At 41.0% G+C, this 24,322-nt stretch overlaps 1 protein-coding gene across 2 annotated transcripts in view; it reads right to left on the reverse strand.

Moving 5' to 3' along the window:
* The window catches only part of FGF14 (fibroblast growth factor 14), a 602,564-nt gene extending 579,249 nt beyond the window's left edge, over window positions 1-23,315 (reverse strand). For both annotated transcript variants that reach the window (XM_028112061.1, XM_028112062.2), the window contains exon 1: window positions 23,108-23,315. In XM_028112061.1, coding sequence (XP_027967862.1) covers window positions 23,108-23,315 — 208 coding nt within the window. The remainder of the gene's footprint in view (window positions 1-23,107) is intronic.
* Between the last annotated feature and the right edge of the window lie 1,007 nt (window positions 23,316-24,322).

Raw genomic sequence — 24,322 nt, forward strand, 5'->3', positions numbered from 1 at the left:
CCCTTCTCTGGCAATGCACTTGAAAATAAAAGACATTTTTATATCATCAAACAAAAAAATTACCTTTGGAGGGAAAAACTATTATATTCCTTAGAAAATAACACCAAGATCTTCCAAAGCTTTCACTAGAAAGCCAGCCAGGGCTTTTATAGCCTCTGTCGTGCCTCCTGAGATTCATCTCCCCTTTGCGTATCTCACTAATGATGGCTTCAAGAGAGAGAGTACTGGCACTGCTCTGAATTTAATACTTTGGTTCAAGCAAACGTAAACCGCCCTTCTCCTAATTCCCTAGCGCAGAGCCAAGGCAAGGCTGTAATACTTAAATATAAGATAATTAAATATTTGAATATAACACAAAGAAAATCAACATAGAATGCATGGAACTGGATAATCTAGCATACAGTTTACCTGTTTTCAGTTTAGACTTCAATACATGAATGCCTCCCTGCTAAGCTTCCAACCTGCCCCCAAAGCCTAATTACATCTAATAACCTAATAACCAAACCCAGGTGAAGCATTAGGGAGAGCGTGAAGTTTCTTTCCCTATGTAGTTTACTCTCACTTTCAGGGTTCAAGTTCATGTCTGAAGCTTTCCTCAGATGACTGGACCTGAGAATGTCCACCTGCTATGGGAGAGGCTCCACCTTTATATGACCCAAGAAAACCCAAGAAAATAGGGTGATTGTTTTTTAAACAAAGCACAGTAAACTGTAGCAGCGGGGGTTGTTCTGTTACAACTTTAGATGACATTCAAAGCAAGGAATGTTTAGGTTTTGCATGAGATAGTTAGGTAGTGAACCAGAATAAATTTAAATAAAAGAATTTTATATCACAATGAGTTCTCACCTCCATTGCATTAACATTAAAGCTAACTAGACAAATTAAATGTAATTATAGCATCATATTGTCAGTATATTAATGAAATGCCCATGTTTTGAAAATAAACAGATAAGAAGAGTCAGAGCAATATTTCAACCAAAGATAAATATATAAAAATTTTTCACTCTACATATCTATAGTCTGTGTTCTATTTTTACAGGGCTATTAACTTCTTAAAAGTGTTTATAAGTTTCACAGAGTATTAATTTTTAAGTATTTATAAGCTAAACTACAGTAAAAGTAGGCATATATTGCTACTAAAAATTTTCATAGTATCCTTATTATAGTTTCATATAATATACAACAAAATTTGTTTCTTTGAAATACCAAGACATTTTTAGATTGTTCTTTGGTAAAGTAAATTAAGAATGGCAAAAGGTCTTTGGTTATATATTAACTTAAAATGAAATTTATAACTCTCATGAGATTTTTCAACAAATATTCCTTGGACAGTTGAATATCCACAGGCAAAAAAAATGAAGCTGGACACTTACCTTATACCATATATAAAAATTAACTCAAAAAGAACCAAAGACCCAAATGTTAGAGCTAAAACTCTCAGAAGAAAAGTTAGGACTAAATCTTCAGTCAGGAAATAGTTTCTTAGATATGATAGCAAACACACAAATGACAAAAAAAAATAAATAGGACTTCATCAAAATTTAAAATTTTGTGCATCAAAGGGCACCATCAAGAAAGTGAAAAAACAATTCACAGAATAGAAGAAAATATTTGTAAATCATATACTTGATAAGAAACTTGTATCCAGAATATATAAAGAACTCTCACAAATCAAAAATAAAAAGACAAATAATCCAGTTAAAAATGAGCAAAGAATCTGAATAAACATTTCTCCAAAGAAGATATACAAAGAGCCAATAAGCACATGAAAAGAAGCTCAATGTCATTAGTCATTAGAGAAATGCAAATCAAAACCATAATGATATACTACTTCACACTCACTAGGATGACTATAATCAAAACAGCAGACAATAACAAGTATTGGCAAGAATGTGGAGAAATGGAAACCCTCACATGTTGTGGGAAGAAATATAAAATTGTGCAGCTCCTTTTAAAAACAATGTGGTGGTCTCTCAAAGTACTAACACAGAATTACCATCTGACCAGCAATTCTACTGGTTGGTATATACCCAAGAAAACTGAAATTTTTAGGGTAAAAATTTATATACAAATGTTCATAGCAGCATTATATTTAGTAATAAAAAATGGAAATAACACAAATGTGCCTCATCTGAAGAATGAATAAACAAAATGTGGTATATCTATACGACGGGAATACTATTGGAAAATAAAACAGAATGAAGTACTGATATGTTCTACAACATGGATGAACCTTGAAAACATTATGCTAATTGAACACACTCACATATTGCATGATTCCATTTATATGAACTATCCAGGATAAGCAAACCCACAGAAACAAAAAGTATATTAATCCTTGCCAGGGCATGAGGGGAGAGAGAGATAGGGAGTGACTACGAAAGGTATGGAGTTTCTTTTTAAGTTAATGAAAATGTTCTAAAATTAGATAGTGGTAATAGTTGCAATTGCACAAGATCTGAATATACCTAAAAATTACTAAAATGTACACTTTAAAAGGGTAAATTTTAAAGCATATGAACTGTATCTCAATAAAGTTCTCATAAAAATGAGATTTATAATTCATAATCTGGATCTAAGAAATGCATTTACAATGATATTATAGTTGTACCACCAATTATTTTAGATTTCTAACATTACAGAAAATGTTCTTTAGTTTTCTTCTAATTCATTAGACAAGTATGCCTACTGACAGCCACATAAACTTATCTAAAAGAACAAAAAATGCACAAACACCCCAAGGGCATTTCCAGTGGGCCTTGTGGGGCAAAAACCAATTTCTAGTCATAACCTATTTTACAGCTATTACTATTGTCATTGCATTTTTCGACTTAAAAATGCACCCAACCTATCATGAAATGCTATCTAAGGATGGCCACGGACTCTGCATTCTGTCTGGAATACTCCAGCCCAAATCTATCCCTCATTTGTTCCAACATGCAGAATCTCATGACATAATTGGCATGGCAAAGGGAAAAAGGAAATAGGAGAGAAAAGAGGAAGGAGGATGGATCAGGTCATTCCTCCACCTCTAGCAACATTGCTTCTTTAGCTCCAGGACTGACCATACCCAGCAGCCTTTTATCTTTATCCAACCTTCCTATCCCCCTACTCCCCCTAGAAAGACTAAGATCCCGTCTTCATGAATCATCCACTGGGCCAAGCATACCATTCTTCATGTAGAAGGAATTCAGTAAGTGTTGGGTATTGAATCAACCACCTGAAATGGGACTTCATGCTTTAAAAATGTTACAAAAAATTATAACAGCTTTTTTTAAAAAAGGAAACCAATCCTCAAACATTAAAATCTGAATTATCAGTTCTTAATCATGGTGCCCGAATCACTCATTACCATGATGTATGCTCAAGTAATTTGATACTAACAATAAAGTACTAATATTTGTCAGTGATTGACTTTTTTATATAATTAGAATATATTCAGGGCTATTGTTCTAATAATGTTCTTATTATATTAATTCTAATATTATTTCTTAAGTAGAGAAAGGAGTAAATCACAACTAATGAGCAGAGACAATTATTCATAAAAGTGTATTAAACATGAGGATATTATCCATCATGACTCAGTCAGAGTTTGATTCTTTCCAGAAAGCCCTCCATATCCTCTTGTTAGCCCCACAGCATCAGAGCCACAGAAATGAAAGATCATTCTGATATGACTATACCCTACAATATTAATCAAAAGAAATTAGTTAGATATTATGCTCTACAGATATATACCGTAAGTCTATGTATTTTATTTTTTTACTAAACCATAATTTCTAATCCAATTAAGGGTCAGTCCCAAAGTGACCCCAGGGAATTAATTTAAAGGAAGTCTTAGAATCAAGGCTATTTTCTCCTCCTTCTATATCAAATGAAGTAGCCAAAGGAAAAACAAAAAAACAAACAAAATAAAAATGAATGCATGAGAGCATCTAAAATAACTGAGGTTTTCCCATTTTATTACTTTAGACGGAAGGTTAATAAGGTGATATGGAAGAGTCAGAGCAGTCCTTAGGAGATGTGGGGACGTCATCAGGATGAAAAACTTCTGCACAGCAAAGGAAACAGTCAACAAAACAAAGAGGCAACCCACAGAATGGGAGAAGATATTTGTAAATGACACTACAGACAAAGGACTGATATCCAAGATCTGTAAAGAACTTCTCAAACTCAACACCCAAAAAACAAATAATCGAGTCAAAAAATGGGCAGAAGACATGAACAGACAATTCTCAAAAGAAGTACAAATGGCTAACAGACACATGAAAAAATGTTCATCATTAGCCATCAGGGAAATTCAAATCAAAACCACATTGAGATACCACCTTACATCAATTAGAATGGCAAAAATTGACAAGGAAAGAAACAACAAATGTTGGAGAGGTTGTGGAGAAAGGGGAACCCTCTTACACTGTTGGTGGGAATGCAAGTTGGTACAGCCACTTTGGAAAACAGTGTGGCGGTGCCTCCAAAAACTAAAAATAGAGCTACCCTATGACCCAGGAACTGCACTACTGGGTATTTACCCCAAAGACACAGATGTAGTGAAAAGAAGGGCCATATGCACCCCAATGTTCATAGCAGCAACGTCCGCAATAGCCAATCTGTGGAAAGACCCGAGATGCCCTTCAACAGATGAATGGATAAAGAAGATGTGGTCCATATATACAATGGAATATTACTCAGCCATCAGAAAGGATGAATACCCAACTTCTACATCAGCATGGATGGGACTGGAGGACATTATGCTAAGTGAAAGAAGTCAGGCAGAGAAAGTCAGTTATCATATGGTTTCACTTATTTGTGGAACATCAGGAACAGCATGGAGGACACTAGGAGAAGGAAGGGAAAATGAAGAGGTGGGAATCGGCGGGGGAGACCAACCATGAGAGACGATGGACTCTGAGAAACAAACTGTTTTAGAGGGAAGGGGGGTGGGGGGATGGGTTAGCACGGTGATGGCTATTAAAGAGGGCACATACTGCATGGAGCACTTGGTGTTATACAAAAACAATGAATTATGGAACAATACATCAGAAACTAATGATGTACTGTATGGTGACTAACATAATAAAATTTAATTTAACTTAAAAAATAATAAAAATAAAAGTAAAAATTATCTCAACAAAGGTTACTTGAAAGCCATGAAATGAACTGGTGAAGATATGAAATATTCTGTTTTTTAATTTCAAAATCATAAGTTTAAAAACACAAAATACATAATCTATTATTTTTGAATTGATCCTACTTCTTAGCTATTTTTTTCTGCCTTCAGATTACTGTTAATGTGAACCCTTCTCTGATGGCTCTCTTGGATGAAAGATTGTACTGGCCTGCAGAATGAGAAAGTACACAAACAGGATTTAGCAATAAGCTAAAATGCCCAGCATACATTCCATAAATACATTCAACACACTTAGCATTTGCCCTGTAAATTAAAAAAATTCAAATAACAATTTAGTTAAGACAGTATATCACTACTCAGCATCTCAAAATATGGACATTTTGCCATAATGGAATATAGCAACTAAGAAATAAATATAATGTGTATTACCTGAAAGTTACTTTTACACAATTTTTGAAGTTCCCTGTACCTGTATGGCAATCGTTTGGTTTTTATTAGCAATACAAACTTCTACCATTTTCCCTAATTTTCTTATAATTCTGAAGAGATAAGAAGAACTCCTAATGAAATTTACAATAATATTAAAAAGCATTTCTACCAATTATAAATTTAAAAGAATACAAGAAAGAAAGGGTTGAGGATCTGTCTTACATTTAAACTGTTACAGTGAAAGGAAAGACATAGTTAGGCAAAAACTGTTACCAAGATTCACAGAGACAATGCCTCCTTCTGCTTTGGATCACACAAAGAAGAGAGTAAGGTTATGATTCAGTACGAGTTCAATGACTCTAATGTCCTTTCTCAAGGCTCTCACAAATCCATGTTAGTGGGCACCAGAAAGACTAGATAAGAAAGTGTGCATATATCCATGCCGATCCATGTAACACAAGGTGAATTCTGAAGTAGCATCTTTATATGCAAAGGGGGTAAATTTTAATTTTTATTCAAAGCTATGCTGATACAACACTTAGGCCCTTTACTTAGCTCTGAGCTATTCTGACCTTTTGCATTGTACAACTATTACCTTTATCCTAATTTGCAGAGAGTTTGATTAATTCAATTATGCACTAACCCACAGAAATTACAGAATTCAGGTTTGTGCTGCCAGTTTGCTCCTACCCCTGCTGTCACCACCTAAAGTGAACCCATTCCCCTTCTTGTATAAATTATGCTTGTGACCCTGTAAGTACCACTCTTACAAACTGTGACCTTTAATAAGGATCTTAGCTCTAAATCAAAGAAATTGAATCTGCTGCTTTTAAGGCATTACTAGGTACATTTTTATAAAGGTTGAATAGCCATTAGTAATTTAATTAATATGCTTATTTTAATAAAAGTTATCTTCCTTAAAATATCAGTCTGTAAAGACATGCAAGAAACAGATATTGACCCTTAAAACACAATTCAAATTTTATAACAGAAAGTAGAAAAACAAAATTTATTTCCAAAAGTTGTGATTCTAACAAATTGTTCCTTAATGTATCTCCCCACTAACCCTTGATTCACTAAAGGTCATTAAGGGTACCAGAACTCTTGTAGAAAAAAAATGCGGTCCAAGTTGTTGAAATATCCAAATAGCCTCGTACCCAAATAGCCCATGACATTTTAGTCCTTCCCAGTGTAGCGTTTCACTGGAAAATATCATCTTGCAGAGAAATAAATTGCAGTAATGAGTACATAATTACTACAAAGTTGAGCGACACCTTGAAAGTACTGAATGTCATTCCCACTTTATTTAGAAAGCCAGTAAAATTACCAGACCTAGCGAATTTAAACTGAGATCTGGTCTCAAATTATGTAAGACAACGTAAAATATGTTCATCTATGTATCAGTGACATGTAACTTTCAACAGCGTATTTGCTACACTTCCTGTCTCACATTCTCAACAAATCATCATTGATTTCAAGGAGTAGACTGAAGCCACCTTGAGCCTCCCCGAAGACATCGCTTTCCCCCATTTACACCTTTTCAGCCATCTCTCAAAGTTCAGAGGAAACAGTGGCCTTCCTGTTGCAGAGTGTCTTGGTGTGCTTTCGGTTTATCTCTTCCCAAGCACTGAGAGATATTTCGCCAACCCATATTCAGCCATACTCAGAACCATCCCATGATCAGAGCTCCTGTTTCCCATTTCCAACTAAGAAAGGATATTTCACTTGACTGCTTCTTATTATGAAAGCCTCCTCCTTGTGCTACCCTCCCACAACCAACTCTACAAGTTACACTTTCCAACTGTACCAGAGCAATTCTCAAGCATGTCACTCCCCACTGTGGAAACGTTCTCTAGTTCACTAATTTTTACCACATCCAGTCTAACTCCTCTGCCAGGCTTTTGAACTCCAAATTATGATTCCTCTAATCCTTGAAAATATGACTTCACTAACATTCCCACAAACCCCCAGACAGGTACCTTTCCCTTAGCCTTTGACTTTCACTCATATTTCTCCCCCTGCCAAGAATATACTTCTCTTTCCTGCCAACTGAAACATGCACTCAATAGTCAGCTCAGGTCACATTTCTCTAAAAGATTTCCCTTTCCTTCCCGACATCCCACATGGGTGTCCTACACACTCCAGTTAGCCTTCAGTTGTACAGGACTCTCTCATTTCTAGTATTCTCCGTACATTTAGCTTAAGTACTTATGGGCCAAAGACCAAATGCTTACAGGATATTTTAAATCCCTCCTAGTAACTAACATAGAATGTACCACATACTATTTAATAAATACCGGTAAGATTGTTGTATAAGATTATATATCATCTATCTTCTCAAAACCTCAGGATCACTTTTGAATTTACAAATAACAGATATTTTTCTATAGACTAACTGCATCTTTGGAACAACAAGAACAGCAGGCCTAAGAAAATGAGAAAGGGAAGAAAGTTGTTGCTTTTCAGAAACAGATTTAAATGACAACTTATCACGGGATTTCTGCATGTCTTGTAACTGCTTTTATCTCAGACTCTTTGCAAGGATATTCAACCTTGGAATCCAGGGATAATGCCTCCTTCCAGGTTAGAAGACAGATTTGTTTCCTGACCAGGAAAATAAAGATAATGCCTCCCTGCAGAGCTAAGGTTGGGCAGCTTTGCTAGGTACTCCTTAAAAGACAGGGGATCGCCTAACCTTGGAGTTCCTCAGCCGCGACACAAACCCCAAGTGCAAGCATCTACCTGGGTCATTCAGCATTATCCCTGGGGGATTTGGGGACAAGGGGGACCTGAAGCTCATGCTGCCTGCTGTGCCCTGAGTAATAAAATCCTCTATCTCTGACCCAGGAGTCTCCTGTCTTCAGCCAGCATCTATGTAACTGGGGCAGGCTAACTTGGTAGCCTGAAAACTGGGTCAACTCGCAAGCCCTTTGTAGTTTTGGACAACTTCTGCCTGTTAACCAAAAGTAAGTCTGTTCAATTAGGAGTTTCTAGTTTACAAAAAAAAACAAAAAACAAAACAAAAAAAAAAAAAAGCTACCACATCACATTCTATATATCTAACATTCAACGACATGGATGAATCTCAAAAACAACATGCTGAGTGAAAGAAGCAAACTCAAAAGCGTGAGGACACCACGATTTAATGATATGAGGTTCTACCACATGCTAAGGTTAAGTGAGAGACATCAGAATGGTGGCTGCTTCTTAGGAGAGTCCCGGATGGAAATGGAATATAACAGAGAAGGAGTTTTCTGGGGTGATGGAATGTTCTATGTTTTGACTGGGTTGCTGGTTACAAGCATACAATAGTCAAAAGACATCACACACTACAGTTAAGAACTGTATGTTTTAAGGTATATAAACTATGCTCGATAAAAAAAGCATTACAAGTTCTAAATACCTAAATACTGAATATATTGCAGTTTCTTTTAGTTTCAGGATATAATGATTCACAGACCCCCGAAGACATACTGGCCAGGTTCACACACATTCTTTGAACATCGTCTTTAGAGAGGCAGCTACAACATAGGGATTTAAGAGTAACCACTCTGGAGTAATACGGCTCAGGTTTGTGCCTGGATCTTTAATTGTTAGCTAGATACTGTCAAGCAACTTCCTTAACCTCTTCATGCCTGGATTTTATCCTTTTAAAGATAAGTACAGTTGACCATTGAACAACACTCGGCTTAGGGGCACTGACCCCCTGCACAGTCAAATATCCACATGTAACTTTTGACTCCCCAAAAACTTAACTATTAATAGCCAACTGTTGACTGGAAGCCTTACCAATAATGTAAACAGTTGACTAACACATATTTTGTATGTTATATGTATCATATATTATATTCTTATAATAATATCTCACTTTTTCTCAATTTTTCAGTCTTTCTAGGCTACATAGTTTGTCTGCAAGTTTTTTTCCAACTGTCAGAAATCTCAAAAATATTTTCCAATAGATTTATTTTAAAAAGTGCACATATAAGTGGACCCACACAGTTCAAACCCATGTTGTTCAAGGGTCAACTGTATAAAAAAAGTTCCTACTGGTGGTTATGAGAACTAATAAGGTATTATAGGTAAATTGCCTTGTACATAGAAAGCGTTCTCTAAAGATAACTTAGATAATTTAGAGATAGTGATAACCTAAGATTCAAAGTAATTCAGGATATCTCTGTTAAAGTCGAAGAGCAATATGCTTTTAAAAATCTAGTAACGTTAATGTACATTCATTAGTGGGAATATGAGGTAGAATATTTGTTATAATAATACCACCCAAAAGTCATTTTATAATATAATCTAATAAAGCAACAGAACCACAGCACAATTTTTTACATGCTATTGAAAGCACAGAAAGAAAAAATTAAGTCAAATAAATGCCACTTTTGGTGAATGTCTCCAGTCCAGGTAGACATGTCTCCTTTACTTTCTGACAACTATATTATTAGACTTTTTGTCCTTTTCTCCCTAATGTAATACATGAGAAAGTTGAAGGTCCAATTGAATACTAATCCCGACCTTGCCTAAAGAGTAAATTGAGGACAAAACTTTTGAAAGACAAGCCTCAAGGAAATATGTGAAAGGACAAAATCTGGAGTATGATAGCACAAATACAGGGAGAGTGGGACAAAGTGGTGAACTCTCAGTGATGGAAAAGCACTTTGGTAAAGGACAAAGCAAAGAACAGGGATCGAACTTCATGGCTCTGCTGATCAGGCCACACTCTATCTTTAGCATATATGCCACTGGTTAATGTCCCCATAAAAAGGTGTGTGTGCCACAGAATCGCCTCAGAACTGTGCTCTTTAAGATTATTCCCAAGATTTCAAAAGGCAATATAATTAGGAAAGAGAAAATAATAAGCAATAATGATACAAAATTTCTATCCTTTTAAAATTCTTTTTTTTTCAATTTTTGTTACTGCATCATTAAAATAGTTCTAACATTTACTATCCACTCCATTAAAAGTATTTCCAGGATTTCATATCCATTATTATATGTATGACATATAAGGAATTTAATGTCACTGAATTGGCATATGAGTGGAAATTTTCATTGTAAAAGAGAATGTAATTAAGTCAATGAAAAACACAAATTCCTAGGAAACAACTCAAGTCATTGGATAATAAAGGAGGAACGAGCCTATTGGGTTACTGTTTTCAATCTGCCCCACCAGGAAAATGTTGAAGCAGAGTGGTATTACTGAGTATTTAGTTAGAGAACTGACTCAGGCTTCCTGGCAAACATCTTTTCTTTGCTTAAGAATTATAATACCTGGGATACAACAGTAACACAACCAAAGATGACTTTCAGACTTTGAAATAGCTGGCTATTAAAAACAACAACAACCACCTACAACTGTTTTCATCTTTAAGCCTTTTTTTCACACTTATTCTTTTTTAAAGTACAACAGTAGTATACCCTGCGCTCCACACAGGAAGTGGAAAGAAAAGAGATTGCAATCCCTCCCAAACTATACTTTATCTAAGAGGCAGCATTGCAGAAGAGGTTACCACGCACTTCAGCGATCCACTGTAATTGTGCAGACAACAAAATGTTATAGGGCGGAAAAGGGCATTTTAATTACAACTACATTCAGTTCTATCTAAAAAGCAGGTGCGCACACTTACATATGTAAATTCAATAAAGTTCACACTTCCTTTTCTTGCCAGACTTGAATAGTTAATTCGAAAACTTGGCTTTTAATTGCACTCATGGACTCCTCAAACTGAACAAAGTATTGTGTACAAAAACAGTTACTACTGACAAAGAAATATATATAATCATTAAAAAAACTTCTTGACCTTTCTTCCTTGTAAAGCAGTTTTTTCCATCCCTGAGGACCTCCAGGTGTGAAGTGAAGAAAATGAACTCTTTACCCTAGAGCAACTCTCCTAGAACTGCCTATTTAAGTTTTGATCTAAAAAGAGAAACTTGTCAGTTTTCTACTTGCTACTCATTGCTACCACAACCCTTTGATATGAACAGTCTGAAGAGAGCCAAGTTTTTACCCCATGTTTCAAGGAGATGGAGGTGTGTTATTGGCCATTGGCCAGTGGATCAGGATCCACAGGAGTTGTCCAAATTAAAAACCTGGGGTCAAAATATTCTAGACTCCCCCCTCTCCTTCCTTCCCAAATTCGCATTGGCCACTGAGATAGAAGGACTATACTTCCCCTCCAGCCCCTGTCACTGCCTTATTCTGGACCTTACCACTTCTACTTCAGTTGCTGCCTTTGTGGACTTTCTACCTTCAGTCTTGCCCCATTCAAAGCTATTTTAACCCACACTGTCCACGATAGCAGTTGTCTCAAGAGTAAATCTGACCCTGCCACAGAACACATGATCTGTTCTTGACTACTGATAAAGTTAATTTGTGTATCAGGACCCACAGAATGGAGGCAGGCCCAGCGACCTGGCCCACATCACAAATCCAGACCTCAGTCAGCCTGCACTTCATGGGAAACACCTGTCAAGGAAATCTAACATACAAATCACAATCCTCCAACTCTGTTTTAGCTAGTTTACCTTATATTAGAAAATAGGACCTGCTATCCTTATAAAGGAATCCCTAACTCCTAGCCAATCATGCTTGTTTCCCTGTTGCCTCTTCTAATGCTTTTTAAAACTCACACTTGCCCAAAATTCCTTGGGAAGGATGCTCCAACTACTTGTGAGCACTGTACTCCTCCAATCAAGGATTGTTTTCCCTCGAAGAAAGGACCTCAAACTGATTACTGAATTGTTTTAGTTTTGCAAATTGCCAGTTTGGGCAATGAGATGGGACCTGAAGACAGCTGCTAAAGATTCTAGGGACGGCTTCTAGAAGCAGGTGAAGGTACCCAGAAAGCCATTTTATTTGCTGCCTCTCTGACTACTCTGGTAAGCTTCTCTCTGATCAAGTTCTGCTTGTTTTGCATTCTGAGCTCCACAAGTTTGTTCACCTTAGTCCTTCCAGGTGAAAAGCTGGAGTGTGAGAGCCTTCGGGTTTTCACAGTGAGACTTAGTGAACCACAACATTTAGGTTTGTGGCCAAACTCGTGTACAAGGTAAGCACCTTTGTGGGGTTCCTTACAAGTCTCGGGAACTGTGCAAGGCAGCCAGCAACAGTAAGTCTGGTTGAATTATGATGGGTTATTTCAAGAGAAAATAATGGTTACCCCTCAATCTAAAGAAAGCAAGATGGCAGCCACTGGGTGGACAGGATTCATAAAGCTTCAAGGTAAGTCCACAGCACAAACTGCTAGGAAACTTGGGGAAGGGAATTAAGACAACAAATTCAGACTTTTCCGACCAATGACACATCAAAATCTAAGTAGGTGCAAGTTGGACTATTAAAAGCCGTTAGGGTATCCACCACTATAAAGACATTTTCTTGTGAAAGGCATAATAGATCTATTCCTAACGGGGATCTCAGAAGCCAAAACCACAGAATTGGTGGGCATGGGTCAAACACCTAAAAGCTCTTGGAGTGTTTGACACCTAACGGGAAGACTCCTGTGCTAGGGTGAGTTGATCACAGAATGGGTTAGATCGACACTAAGCCACGTGCCAACCTCAAGAAAACTTCTGTGTAACAAGGCACACTGTAAAACAGCACAAAATCCCCAACCCAATGGCACATCCCTCTTAGGTATTAATTCGGCTCTCAGAGACCCAAAGCTTTACTAAAGAAATGGGATCCTCAAGTTCCAAAGAATTAAGTGTGCCATCTTCCAGCACAAATGTTTATGACTAAGGACTGTGGTCCTGAAGTTGTAGGTATCTACAAAAATGGCCAAATCTGACTAAGACAACCTAGATTTAAAATGGCCTTTATGAGGAATATTCTAATTAGACAAGATCATTCATTTAAAAAGTGAACTTGAAAGTAAGTGTTCCCAAATCAAACAAATAGAATAGGGTACCTATTTTAACTGGCATGCAGAAGCCTTTGAAACAAGACTTCAAAAATAGCTTCACGGAAAGATTTATTGCAAAAGACTAAAAAAAAAAAAAAAAAAAAATCAAGGACCCAAGAGGTACCTAAAACAAAAGACTATAAGCATTAAATGACTTCTGCTACTCCCTTCTACCCTCCTTGACCTCAGTACTCGCTACTCCTCTATCTGTACTATCTTTCCACTCTAAATAGACTACATGACCATAAACAAAAGTCTGCCTATATCCAGATTATAATGGCCTATATCCAGAGGCCCCTGTATCTACCACTACAAGGGCCCCTTTCAGGGTTGATGGGACTCCAAGGGATTCTCCAGTAAACTGCTACTAGTATTCCCTTAAACAGCCAAAGGGAAATTAAAATAAAATTAATTAAAAAAACTTTGCCAAATTCTGGTAGATACCTCAGCTTCACTCTCTACTTCAAACCCCACTCACTCTGGAGCCTTGGAGAAGGGATCAGGGGAAAACTGACAGAAGCCAGTGAAGGGTGAAGATTCTTACCAAAATCAGCTCTCCTGGATCTCTGTCTGTAGTGCCTCGTCAAGAGAGGAAGGTAAAATTTCATGTTATCCCTTCCTTTTCAAGATGCATTGGATATTGAGCCTTTATCTCCCAAGGACAGCTGTTGCCTTCTTATTTGTCTCCCTCCTTTTGTGTCCTGAGAACTTGGCTTGGCAACCATCAAGTTGGGGGCCCTCAAAACATAGCCAGACAGAAGTGGAGATTGCACTCCATTTGTGGCTAGTGTCCTACAGACTGTGGCAAGCTCTCAAGGGAATTGTGTAAGTCTTGATTTTGGTAATCTTCGGGAGTGGCTCTAGATCTTGGGAGAGCAGTATCTTTTGCAACTTCTTTGAGAATGCCTCTCACATCCAAAAGATTGTTCAATACTGCCAGGAATATTTACTGTTTGTCCCAGCTAAAACCTGACAAGATATTCAAAAAGACTTTTTTATGGTTAGAAGTTTGCTGATATTGGAGACTGATATTCAGAACCTCATGAAAACTTTTATTTAGGCCTATCTGCTAAGCTAAATGAAACTATGTACCCAAATGGAAAGAAAACTATTCCAAAGACAAATAGCTCTGTATCTAGAAGACAGGAATCTTTTGATTTCCATCTTAGTTGAAGATCTTCTCCCTGACCTAAAGAAGCAAATAGAAGATAATGTAGTTGGATGGGTGGTCAACCCTTTGAAGTCATACAGTTGCAACCCAATTCTTTGAGGAATTAAAAAGAACTGTCCTTGTCTTATAAATTCAGTCTTTACAAGAACAGAAATGCAGCTCTAGAAGCAATTCAAAACCCATCTATCATTTTTATCAATCCCCAAACCTCCCCTGCTGATCTATAAAAACTTGTAGCTATTGTAAAATTTTGGATTTAGGAAACAAATCCTCATTGGAGGAGCTTGCATTCTTTCCTTGTGCCTTTGAGGTGTAAATGTTCTACCCAGTCTTCTTTAGGAACTGAAGGAAATCTCTTTGAAAAGCAAACTTCAGGAGGTAATTCTCATCAGAAGGGAGAAAATAAAGAAAAGTGGGGGAAGCTATTCGGAAACTAGGCCAATGAAAAATCTTTAAAAAGTGTAAAGCCATCGAAACAGGTCACCTTAACTTATTCCATCAATTTGGATCCAGCTGTTCTCTTATAAGCTAGTGAGTTTTGCATTATTGTATCCTCAAAATAGTCTTTTTCAATTTCTAAATTTTCAGTGAAGTTTTCTCTAAGATTCAAAATGCATGTGATTCTGCCCAGTAGCCCAAAGAGGACAGAAGCCCGTAGAGAGAGGTTCCTCCCCCCAACATGTTTAGAGGCTGTAGGAAAAGGCATCTGGAGAACATAATGGTTAGGACAGAATGCAGTCTGTTTCAGCACCAACCACACAACTCTCTAAAATGCACGAAGAGCTCTTGGTAGTGTCACCAGTAAATTACAATGTTTCTTCTTCCCAGGCTCAAAGCTGCTGTGTCTACAATTCAAAACCAGCTCCTGGACCCGTCTCTTCCTCCACCGTGAAGGAGTGGCCGCCCTTCCAAGAGGGGCAGGTCAGTCATGATCCCTACAGTGGCCCTCCATCTCTCATAGTCTCTGATTTTGGAATACAATTTAAATATACTCAGCCTAGTCCAGGGCAGGTACAGGAAAGACGGAAGGGCTCACGTGGAGCGCGGACCGGGCGGGGGTTACAGAAGCCTACAACATGGCAGCTGAGGCTGACCTGAGATTATTCGAACATGGCGGCTGAGGAAACTGCGGCCGAGAGAACGCAGGAGCCAGCCCCGGCTCTTCCGGGAGCTAGTGGGGAAGCTGAGAGGCCCCCTCGGCTCATCTTCTGCCAGTGCTGGGCTGGGGTGCGATGCCCGCAAGTCAGCTCTCTCCTCCGGCCCAGTCCCTGAGCCTCTGGGCCCAGCGGCTTGTAGAGGGGCAGCGGGTGGAGGCGGCCACCTGTGGGCCAGGACCAGACCCTTTCCGCAGCCCTCCGGCCGGTGCTCACACCGCCCCTGCGTGGACGCCGGCCGAGTGGCCCGCAAACGCGCCACCTCAGGACCCAGGCCCTGCCTGCGCTCCAGGTCGCCCCAGGACGGGCTTCCTGTCGCCCTGGTTTCCATAGCAACGGATGCCCAAGCCGCCGGTCCCCAGAGACGCCCCAGGGTCAGAGGTCATCTCTGTGACAACGGAAGCTTCCCGCGCTACGGCGGCTCGGACGGGCCGTTTCCGCCGCATTGCGATGCCGAGTAGCCCGCGCTCGTAAGCGAGGAGCGCGTGGTGGCGGGTCCCGGAGGCTCGGGCCGCGCGTCACACCCGGAGGAACACGGTGCTTGGTCTGCGTGCCCCCTGTCTTCGGACTCAGTTAGGCAGACTCCGCAGCCGACTTCAGCCAGGACGCCCCGAGGGGCCCGGTTCCTGGAAGCAGATCCCAGTGGCCGAGTGGCCGGCTCGCGGTTTGCAGAAGGCTGTGGCCCGCGGCTCTGGAAAGCGGGGGCCCTGCCTCTGCCGTGCATTCTGCCACACCTTGTCCCTGACACACTCCGCGCCTCCCGGCCCGAGGCCACGGCGCCCCAGCGCCCTCCTCCTCTGACGGCGGCTCCAGGAAGGAGAAGCCGAATAGATCAGTGTGCTGGTGGGATGTGCAAGGAGCTACCAAGTTTGAAGATGGCTGCTTCGAAACTGAAAACTGAAAAGAATAAAATATTAAGGGGGGGGGGGGGCACCGCCTTTCAAAGCAACTGAACTAGAGTCTGGTTAGGTGCTGTCCCCTCAAGAGCAAAAAGATGCCACAAAGGAGATTCCCAGTTACCATCTTCAGATAGAGGAGTTCAGTAAAGAAAAGAGGAACAATTCACTCGACTGTTTTTGTGAAACGTCTTCCTTTTTAAGGAGAAGCGAATTTAAGATTAGAAAAGAAAAGGAAGGGGACTCTTGCAGGGGGAACCTAATGGTGCCCTCACATTCGCTCTTCAAAGGCTGAGAGGACCAGAAGGGGAGACTGCGATTGGCTCTTGAGCTTATATTTTTGAGTAAGGCCTCAAGTTTTGAGATTTTTGGAAAGAGGGTATTATAAAATGTAGGCCTAGGGAATGTCAGCTGACCGAGTTTCAGGATGCTTTACCACGGCAGGATGAAGAGCTAGGAGTCCACTAACAACTTTTTCCTTCTCTCTGTTTTATCGTTAAGAAACCAAATTCTTGGTTGGCACTTTTGGAAAGGAGTAAGCATTAAGTGAACTTAAGCTACTATAATTTATGATACCTGCAGTTACATACCCACAGTTAACTTTCACAAAGAATCCTATTTTCACTGTTAATGCACTTAATTAAAATGTACTGAAAGCCTGCTACATATCATAACTAAAATTTTTGTCAGGGAACAATGATAAAGGCAATAGTGCCCAACAATTGTGGGGTGACTTTCTTAGATAGTTTTAGTGGATTAGATAAACAAAAGCTTCAGTTTCCCTGTGAAACATGTCTGCATTATGCCTCCCTTTTGCCTTCGCAAGACCCTAAGAATTCCTTCTTTCAACTTCCCTTTTGTCATCTTACCTTTTACATTCTGACTGAAGCAGAAAGTTAGTTTGAAGCAACTAGAGAAATACACAGGAAAAACATCAGGACACTACTTGGCCCTTAAAAAGCAGAGTAGCAAAAACATTATGCATCTCTAGACGCATATGGAGGAACCAAGAAGTCTCCCTCAGAAAATTCCCTGCCCTTCAGTGCTCAGGTTCAGCTCTTACAACTAAATCTGGTATGTGATAAACAAATGGAATCCTTGAAGAACAGAGACTATGGCACTGAGCTGGTAAAAGTTTCAGTACTATTTCCCTGACCCACAGTCTCTCCTGGAGGTGATCCTAAGGTGAAGCTCAAAGGTTTTATTAAGAATATACACACCACAATGCAATGTCTGGTTTAAAACTTAATAGAGGAGGGGAAAAAAATCTTAATAGAGAAGCTTCAAATGTACTGTTAAATTCCAACTGTCTCGCCTTAAGGCATAAGAAACTATTTTGAATAAATGCTTCCATTTTGAGACATCTACATGGTATTTATAGGAGGATTATGAGTCAATTGAGTGAGTTATGATGCCAAAATGTACAAAGGAGTGAAAATTTTGATTGTTGTCCTTGTTGCCATACGTATAAAAACACCACAAAAGTCCCCAATGCTTGTGTTGCTAAAACATGGAAGACTGGGTTTGAACATTTTTAAAGAAATGGTTCATGTGGGAAATGTTAAACATAGTATAAAATTACCTTTAGCGCCTTCTGAAAGCAGTTTTTGAAAATTTGAACAAACATCTCAGTTTTAGATGCTGTCTAAGATGAGAATAGGCTGGATATGGGTACAGCCAAAGTCATCCTCATTGTTAAAACCAAGTTGAGATTGTCATGCATTGGATTTCACACTTTGTTAACTTGGATATAATTTCAAAAAAGAAAAATCCACTCTCCCAACAAGTCAATACTTGGAAACCTATCTAAAATGCTGTCCTTTGGTTCATGAAGTGCCACTGTTCTGCAAACTCATTTTGCTACTTCAGTAACTACAGCCTGTTGGATGGAGTCCAAGGCCAGCTCTGATTACATGGAATCCCACTCTAAAGGCAAGCATGTCAGTAGGAGAAGAACCTCACACCTGTTAGGTGTTCTAGCCATGTAGTCTGAACTTGCTGTCTCCATTGGATACATGCTCAGTGTTTAGAAATGCAGAGGTTGTGGCCCATATGTGGCTCACCCAGCTCCACAGGAACCCAGGATGAGTTGGCAGACTGAGAAGGGGAAGGAGTAAAAAATGCTTACTTCCTTTTTTCTTCTGTCTCTCCCTATTTTCTTCTGTCTCTCCCTATTTTCCCACTTCTAAAATGCCATGACAGCCCTATATGTAAAGCAAGTAGTTTTAAAAGGATAACATATATTTAAATGAGTAACAGAGGCGTACCAGATGTTTTGGGCACCTAAAACAGCTTCAGTGAAAGGCAAAAGCAAAGCTGAAAGACACCAAAACAAGTAGGAAATAGAAAGTGACGATGAGTTCTACCAAGCCCTGCTTGTTTCATCTCCAAATTAAATGGCGGAGAGAAAGACTGAGTTCAGAAAAGGAGACCCTCTGGGCCATGAGTTTTGGGATTTTCTAAATGTGCTCTGTTGAACTCGGTCTAGGACTTCTGCTTCGTACCCTCCCTCCCACTCTCACTGCTCAATAAAATTATCTTTGATTACAACTTATCTTAAATTCTGTGCTTTCCAAAACCCTATCGAGCCAAGAAAGTTTGGGGGTCTCGTGAGTGTGGTTCAATGCGTGTATATATTCGAGGCTCTGTGGCTTCCTTTGCTTGTTGTAGATGATGTGTCTGAAGAGATATCCATGACATGACCTTAGTGTTTCCCCTTATCGTGGAATTTTTTTTCCAACCACATTTCTTAGCAACTGTCACTCAAAGTCTAGTGACCTAGATTAGTACCAAACTGGCCTGTGATACACATTGGTCAGTCCAAACTATCATTGCTGGTTTAAAGAAACATATCAAGCCCTCCTCCAGGCTAAATAAATGCCTTGGACTTAGTATTCCCTATTTAATGATTTGCCAAAAATACAATCACCTTGCATGACTCATAAGTGAAAGCTGAAGCAGGTAACATTTATTCTAAACATAACAGCTACTGCTTTACTAGGAAAATAGGGGAAAGTAGGACATTTAAGCATGCATGTGTTCTCTGCTAATAGTTGTATTGTGAGACACTGGACAGTTTCTATGAAGATGGTAGATTTACTTTATATGTAGGATTTCCAAGCTATTGCAATTTATTTTAAAAAGCATATATTGTGTAAGTATGTTCTTCATGTTCTTTTCCAATTAAATTTTACATAAAAACAACTACAAAAAAAGGTTAAATTAATATCTCTTATTTAACTGCTATTAACTTTTGGGTAGATAAATAACTTTGTCCTTAAGTTCATGACTCTATTATCTACTTATTTTCACACCAACATAACTATATAGCAGTGCCCTAAAAGTCCTCCCAGGAGCCTTGACCAAACTACCCATACTTGTTGACAATTTAAAAATTAAGAATAATCAGTAATTTATTCTATAACTTGCAAAGATTGAGAAGAATTATTAATCTAAGAAGGCTTCACACCAAATTCATGATCCTACTGCTGGTACTTGGAGGTATTCTGCGAAGCTTCTTAATTTGAAACCAGTTAATTGTCCTCATTTTAGATTTAAGATAACATAATAGGTAGTAGTCAATCTGTTCTTTCTGGTTTTAACAGTTAAGAAGATTTTAGTCTTTGTTTTATTTTAATTACCCAATTAACTTCTTGGTTATACCGCTATCTTGGGATCAAAAACCTGCAAACGATTTTAGGCTTCATGTTAATAGCAGAAGGAGAATGGAACCTACCAAGTACAAACCAGAAAAGGAATGGCTAAGCATGGATTTGATTTGAGTTCAAAAAGCAAAACTTTTAGAAGATGAGATAATGTGACACATTAATGTCACATTTTTTAAATAGTTTACAAAATACTCCCAATTCCGGGTTGGAACTCTAACTTCTGGCAATCTAAGACTACACTATCCCGTTAGAATAGTTGGTGATGTTGTCAGACACGCTTTGAATTAACCCATCAATTCACACCCAAGTACTTTTGCATTCATAAGCTGCAAAATAAATTACTCTAAAAATAATATGTCATTTGACACCTTCCAATATGCCTTGAAAGGAAAAAAAAAGTCTACTTTATTCTAGAGAGATGCAAGTGGGTGGGGTGGGGGAGGTGTAATAAAAATATCTTGCACCGTGGGGGGGGGGGGGGAATTAGTGTTTCCAGTAAAACTGCTTACAAAAAAAATTATAAAAGCAGAATTTTTTTTCCCATTCTCCAGTACTATAGAGGGACTGACTTTAAGGTCCCTAAACAAATGGCCAAGACAAAAAAAAAAAAAAAGCTTTTACATTATTCCTTTCTCGGAAGGGAGCTAAATCCACAGGACACGAGAAGGCTTCAAAACCCACTATTTTTACTGCCTGAAGGCGCAAGCCCTCCCTCCCAAGAGCAGCCCTTGGCTTGTCCCAACTCGGGTAACTCTTGCAAAAAGGGTCTTCACATTAACTTGAGAGGCAGTAGTGTTGCAGCTCTAGGTATCACCAAAACGTCAGCAAGTGTTGGGCTCCATGCGGGGTTGGGGTACACCTCACAGTTGAATTAGAAATGGGGTGGTAAGGTGACAATAGCGCTTTCTCCTTGGGCAATGCTCAGGATGGTGGTTATCAGTTCAGAGTTGCTAAACGCTGAGGAGTTGAGAGAGAGAAGGGTAAAAGGACAGGGAATGGAGGAGGAGGGTGAGAAGGGAGGGAGAGGGAGAGGAGGGAACGGAGGGCGACGGTGCGAAAGGGGTACAGCACAGGGATGAGAAGTCCAGGGCAGAGGCTCGGAGCCCACTGCAGCGCGGCGCCGGCGGGCAGCCAGTGACTTCTTTCTCCCAGAGCCTCCCCAGCTCCCTAAAAGGCCCAGCTGGGGCAACTGCCCAGGCGTCCTCCGCCCGCATGCGAGCATCTGCCCTTTCGGACGGTCCAACGACTCGCAGTCTCCCTACTCCTGCAGCACTGGGGGCCTCACAGCGTGCTCAGCCTCCATACCCACCACCTCCAACCCCGCCCACCCACCACTCCTCCTCCTCCTCCCCCTCCTCCTCCTCCTCCTCCTCCTCCCCCCGCTCTCGCTCCGGGCACCCGCAGACGGAAGCCGCCTCGGAGCGAGCCGCCCCAGCTACGCTGCATTTGCAAGATTCGGAGGCAGGGAGGCAGCAGCCACTTGCTGCCGGGCCGCTGGGGCTCGGGATGCCAGCGCGGCCCTCGGCGGAGCTCCGGGTGTCAGGGCGGCCGCGGGGAGCCATGATCTACTACACCGCAGTGCCAGCGTCAGGAGCCTCCAGCGCGGGTCTGCCGCTGCGGGACGCCCGCGGCCCCGCCCCCGCCCCCCAACGCAGCCCCAGACACAAACACCCGGCCCCCCCCCCGCCCTCCCCAGCCTGAACTGAACCCGGGGACACCACACACCCCCGCTGCCCGCGCGCGCGGCTCCCAGACTGGCGGCGCCCAGCCTCCTCGTCGGCGCGCCGCCGCCACCACGCAGCCCTCCGGCCTGGCCTCCCCCACTTGCTCGCCCACAGCTTCGCGGCCGTCCCCCAAACGCCTCAGATTGGGACACCGGGAAGTGAACCTCCGGGATTCGACTCCCCGAATCACCTGCATTTGCATTTCTTATGTAATGCACTGCAAGTTTCCCGGTTGGAGCCTTTGAAATAGGGGCGCATGATTACCGAAGCCTGAAGCTGGAACCCACTGCCCGGCTCATCCCACCCGCGGAACTTGGGGGCAGGGTTTTGACACTGCTTTTTCCAAGGGGGGGGAGTTAAATTGCATATATTGGAGGGGGCTGGGCTTGTCTTCTCCGTCTGGGGTTCCCCCAGGCATAAGCCCAGCTCAAGTATTCCCAGTGGCAGGAGGTGTCGGGGGCAGACGGGGGAATGAGTTAATACTCGTGCACGGAGAGCTAGACGGGGGAGGGAGGCGGGGGCTGACGGAGGAGCGGGGCCGCGAGGCAGAGGGCCTCTTTTACTTTGGTAAAGGTGACGGGGTGGCGAATATTGTGCAAGCTAATCAGAAAGTCTAGAGCAGGTCCTCGGCACCTAGCTACGTCCCTGAACCTGCTGCAGAAGTAAAGAGAGCTCGCGGTTCTTTCTCCTGGCAACTACGGAACCTTCAGCTGCCTTGGGCAAAACCTTAAGCCACAGCCCTTCAATATTCCACCGAACATAGGCAACCAAATACATTAAAAAAAAAAAAAAGTTTCCTCCTCCCTCCTAGTGATGGATTGTGTCACAGCCAAGAGATGCTGATAATGGTTTTCGGGCTCAGAGACGCCGATCCAGCTGTTACTTGTTTATCCATCAACACCTCTATATGCAACACTGTCCTGGTTCCTTTTCTGTTTCCCCTGCCTTCCTGCATAGCAGAACTGCAGATCTAGCTCAATGAGCAACAGACAGGTTATTATGAGGAAAAACATAACATGATGCATGTTTTGCTTACCAGTTGGGTTCTTGTTTTTCTTAAGACTCTTGCCACAAAGACACTGCAGCATATGCGTTCCTTTGCTGAAAATGTTCCAAAGAAACCACATTGATTTGGGCGAAAAGCAATCCAGCAGCTTAGACACCCTGAGAAAGAAGAGATCCTTGTGGTTGCATAATAATAATTTGAAATCAGTTCTCCTGAAGAGGGGCACCGGTTTTACCATAGGAAAAACGATAATATTCCGGATCTTCTCCCAGTTTTTTCCCCTCACGTGGTATATTTCTTTGAGACTTCTCAGTGATTGTTTTTTTTCGGCCAGGGTGAATGATTTATCCCCCTCGATCACCACTGGATTATTACCAAAGGGTTGGGAAAAAAATCCTTTTTCAGCATGAAGCCAAACAAAAAAGCAAAGAAATCCCAACAGAGACCAGAACTAATCAGAGAGAACAGTAATGCACAAAAGATCCCCAAAGAGAAAACCATAGCCTTTTACTTGATCGCTATGAGGATGGGTGGGTCTGCAGAAGGCAAAGCAGGATTCATCTCACTGAGAGAAGACTGCCATTGTGTAGCCCCTAGGAGAGAAGGAAAAAAAAAAAAAAGGAAAGAAAGAAAGAAAGAAAGAAGGAAAGAAAGAAAAAAAAAAAAAAAACACCAGCACACACACACACACCAATACCACCTCCGAGATCGAGTCTGACAGCCGAAGACAGAGCCTCCCTTCTCCCAGTGTCGGTTTTTTGTTTTTTTTGTTTTTTGTTTTTTGTTTTAATAATCAATCTCCAGTGCTCAGTGGGATCGGATTGAACCTGCAGTTCTCAATCACCACGAAGAAAAGATGCAAATCCAGGTGCCCCCTCCCCTGGTCAGGCTGGTAGTAGGTAGAGAGCGCCACAGATCCCCTTCCTCCTTCCCGTCACTCTCCCAGTTTCCAACAACGGTGAGCATGAGGAAAATCTCCCCTCCGGATTCCTCGCCCAGCCTCGGATGTGAGTTACAGGCATTAGAGGGAGGAGGAGGAGGAGTTGAAGTTTGCATTGAAAAGACTGGCTTTCCATGACGTAGCCACGTGCTTTCAGACCCGTCACCAGTGAGATGCTTCAACCCGCCCGGGGAGGGCAGTGTCACTGCAGTCTCTCCGCTACTTTCTCCCTGGAAGTCCCCCATTGCCGGCACCCCAGCTCCGGCCCCAGCCCCGGACCCTCTCCCTCCTTTTCCCAGAATGAG

Source organism: Eumetopias jubatus, unplaced genomic scaffold (assembly GCF_037043125.1).
Source record: "Eumetopias jubatus isolate StellerSeaLion01/CBP00866 unplaced genomic scaffold, mEumJub1_p1.0 scaffold_3, whole genome shotgun sequence".
Classification (NCBI taxonomy): Eukaryota; Metazoa; Chordata; class Mammalia; order Carnivora; family Otariidae; genus Eumetopias; species Eumetopias jubatus.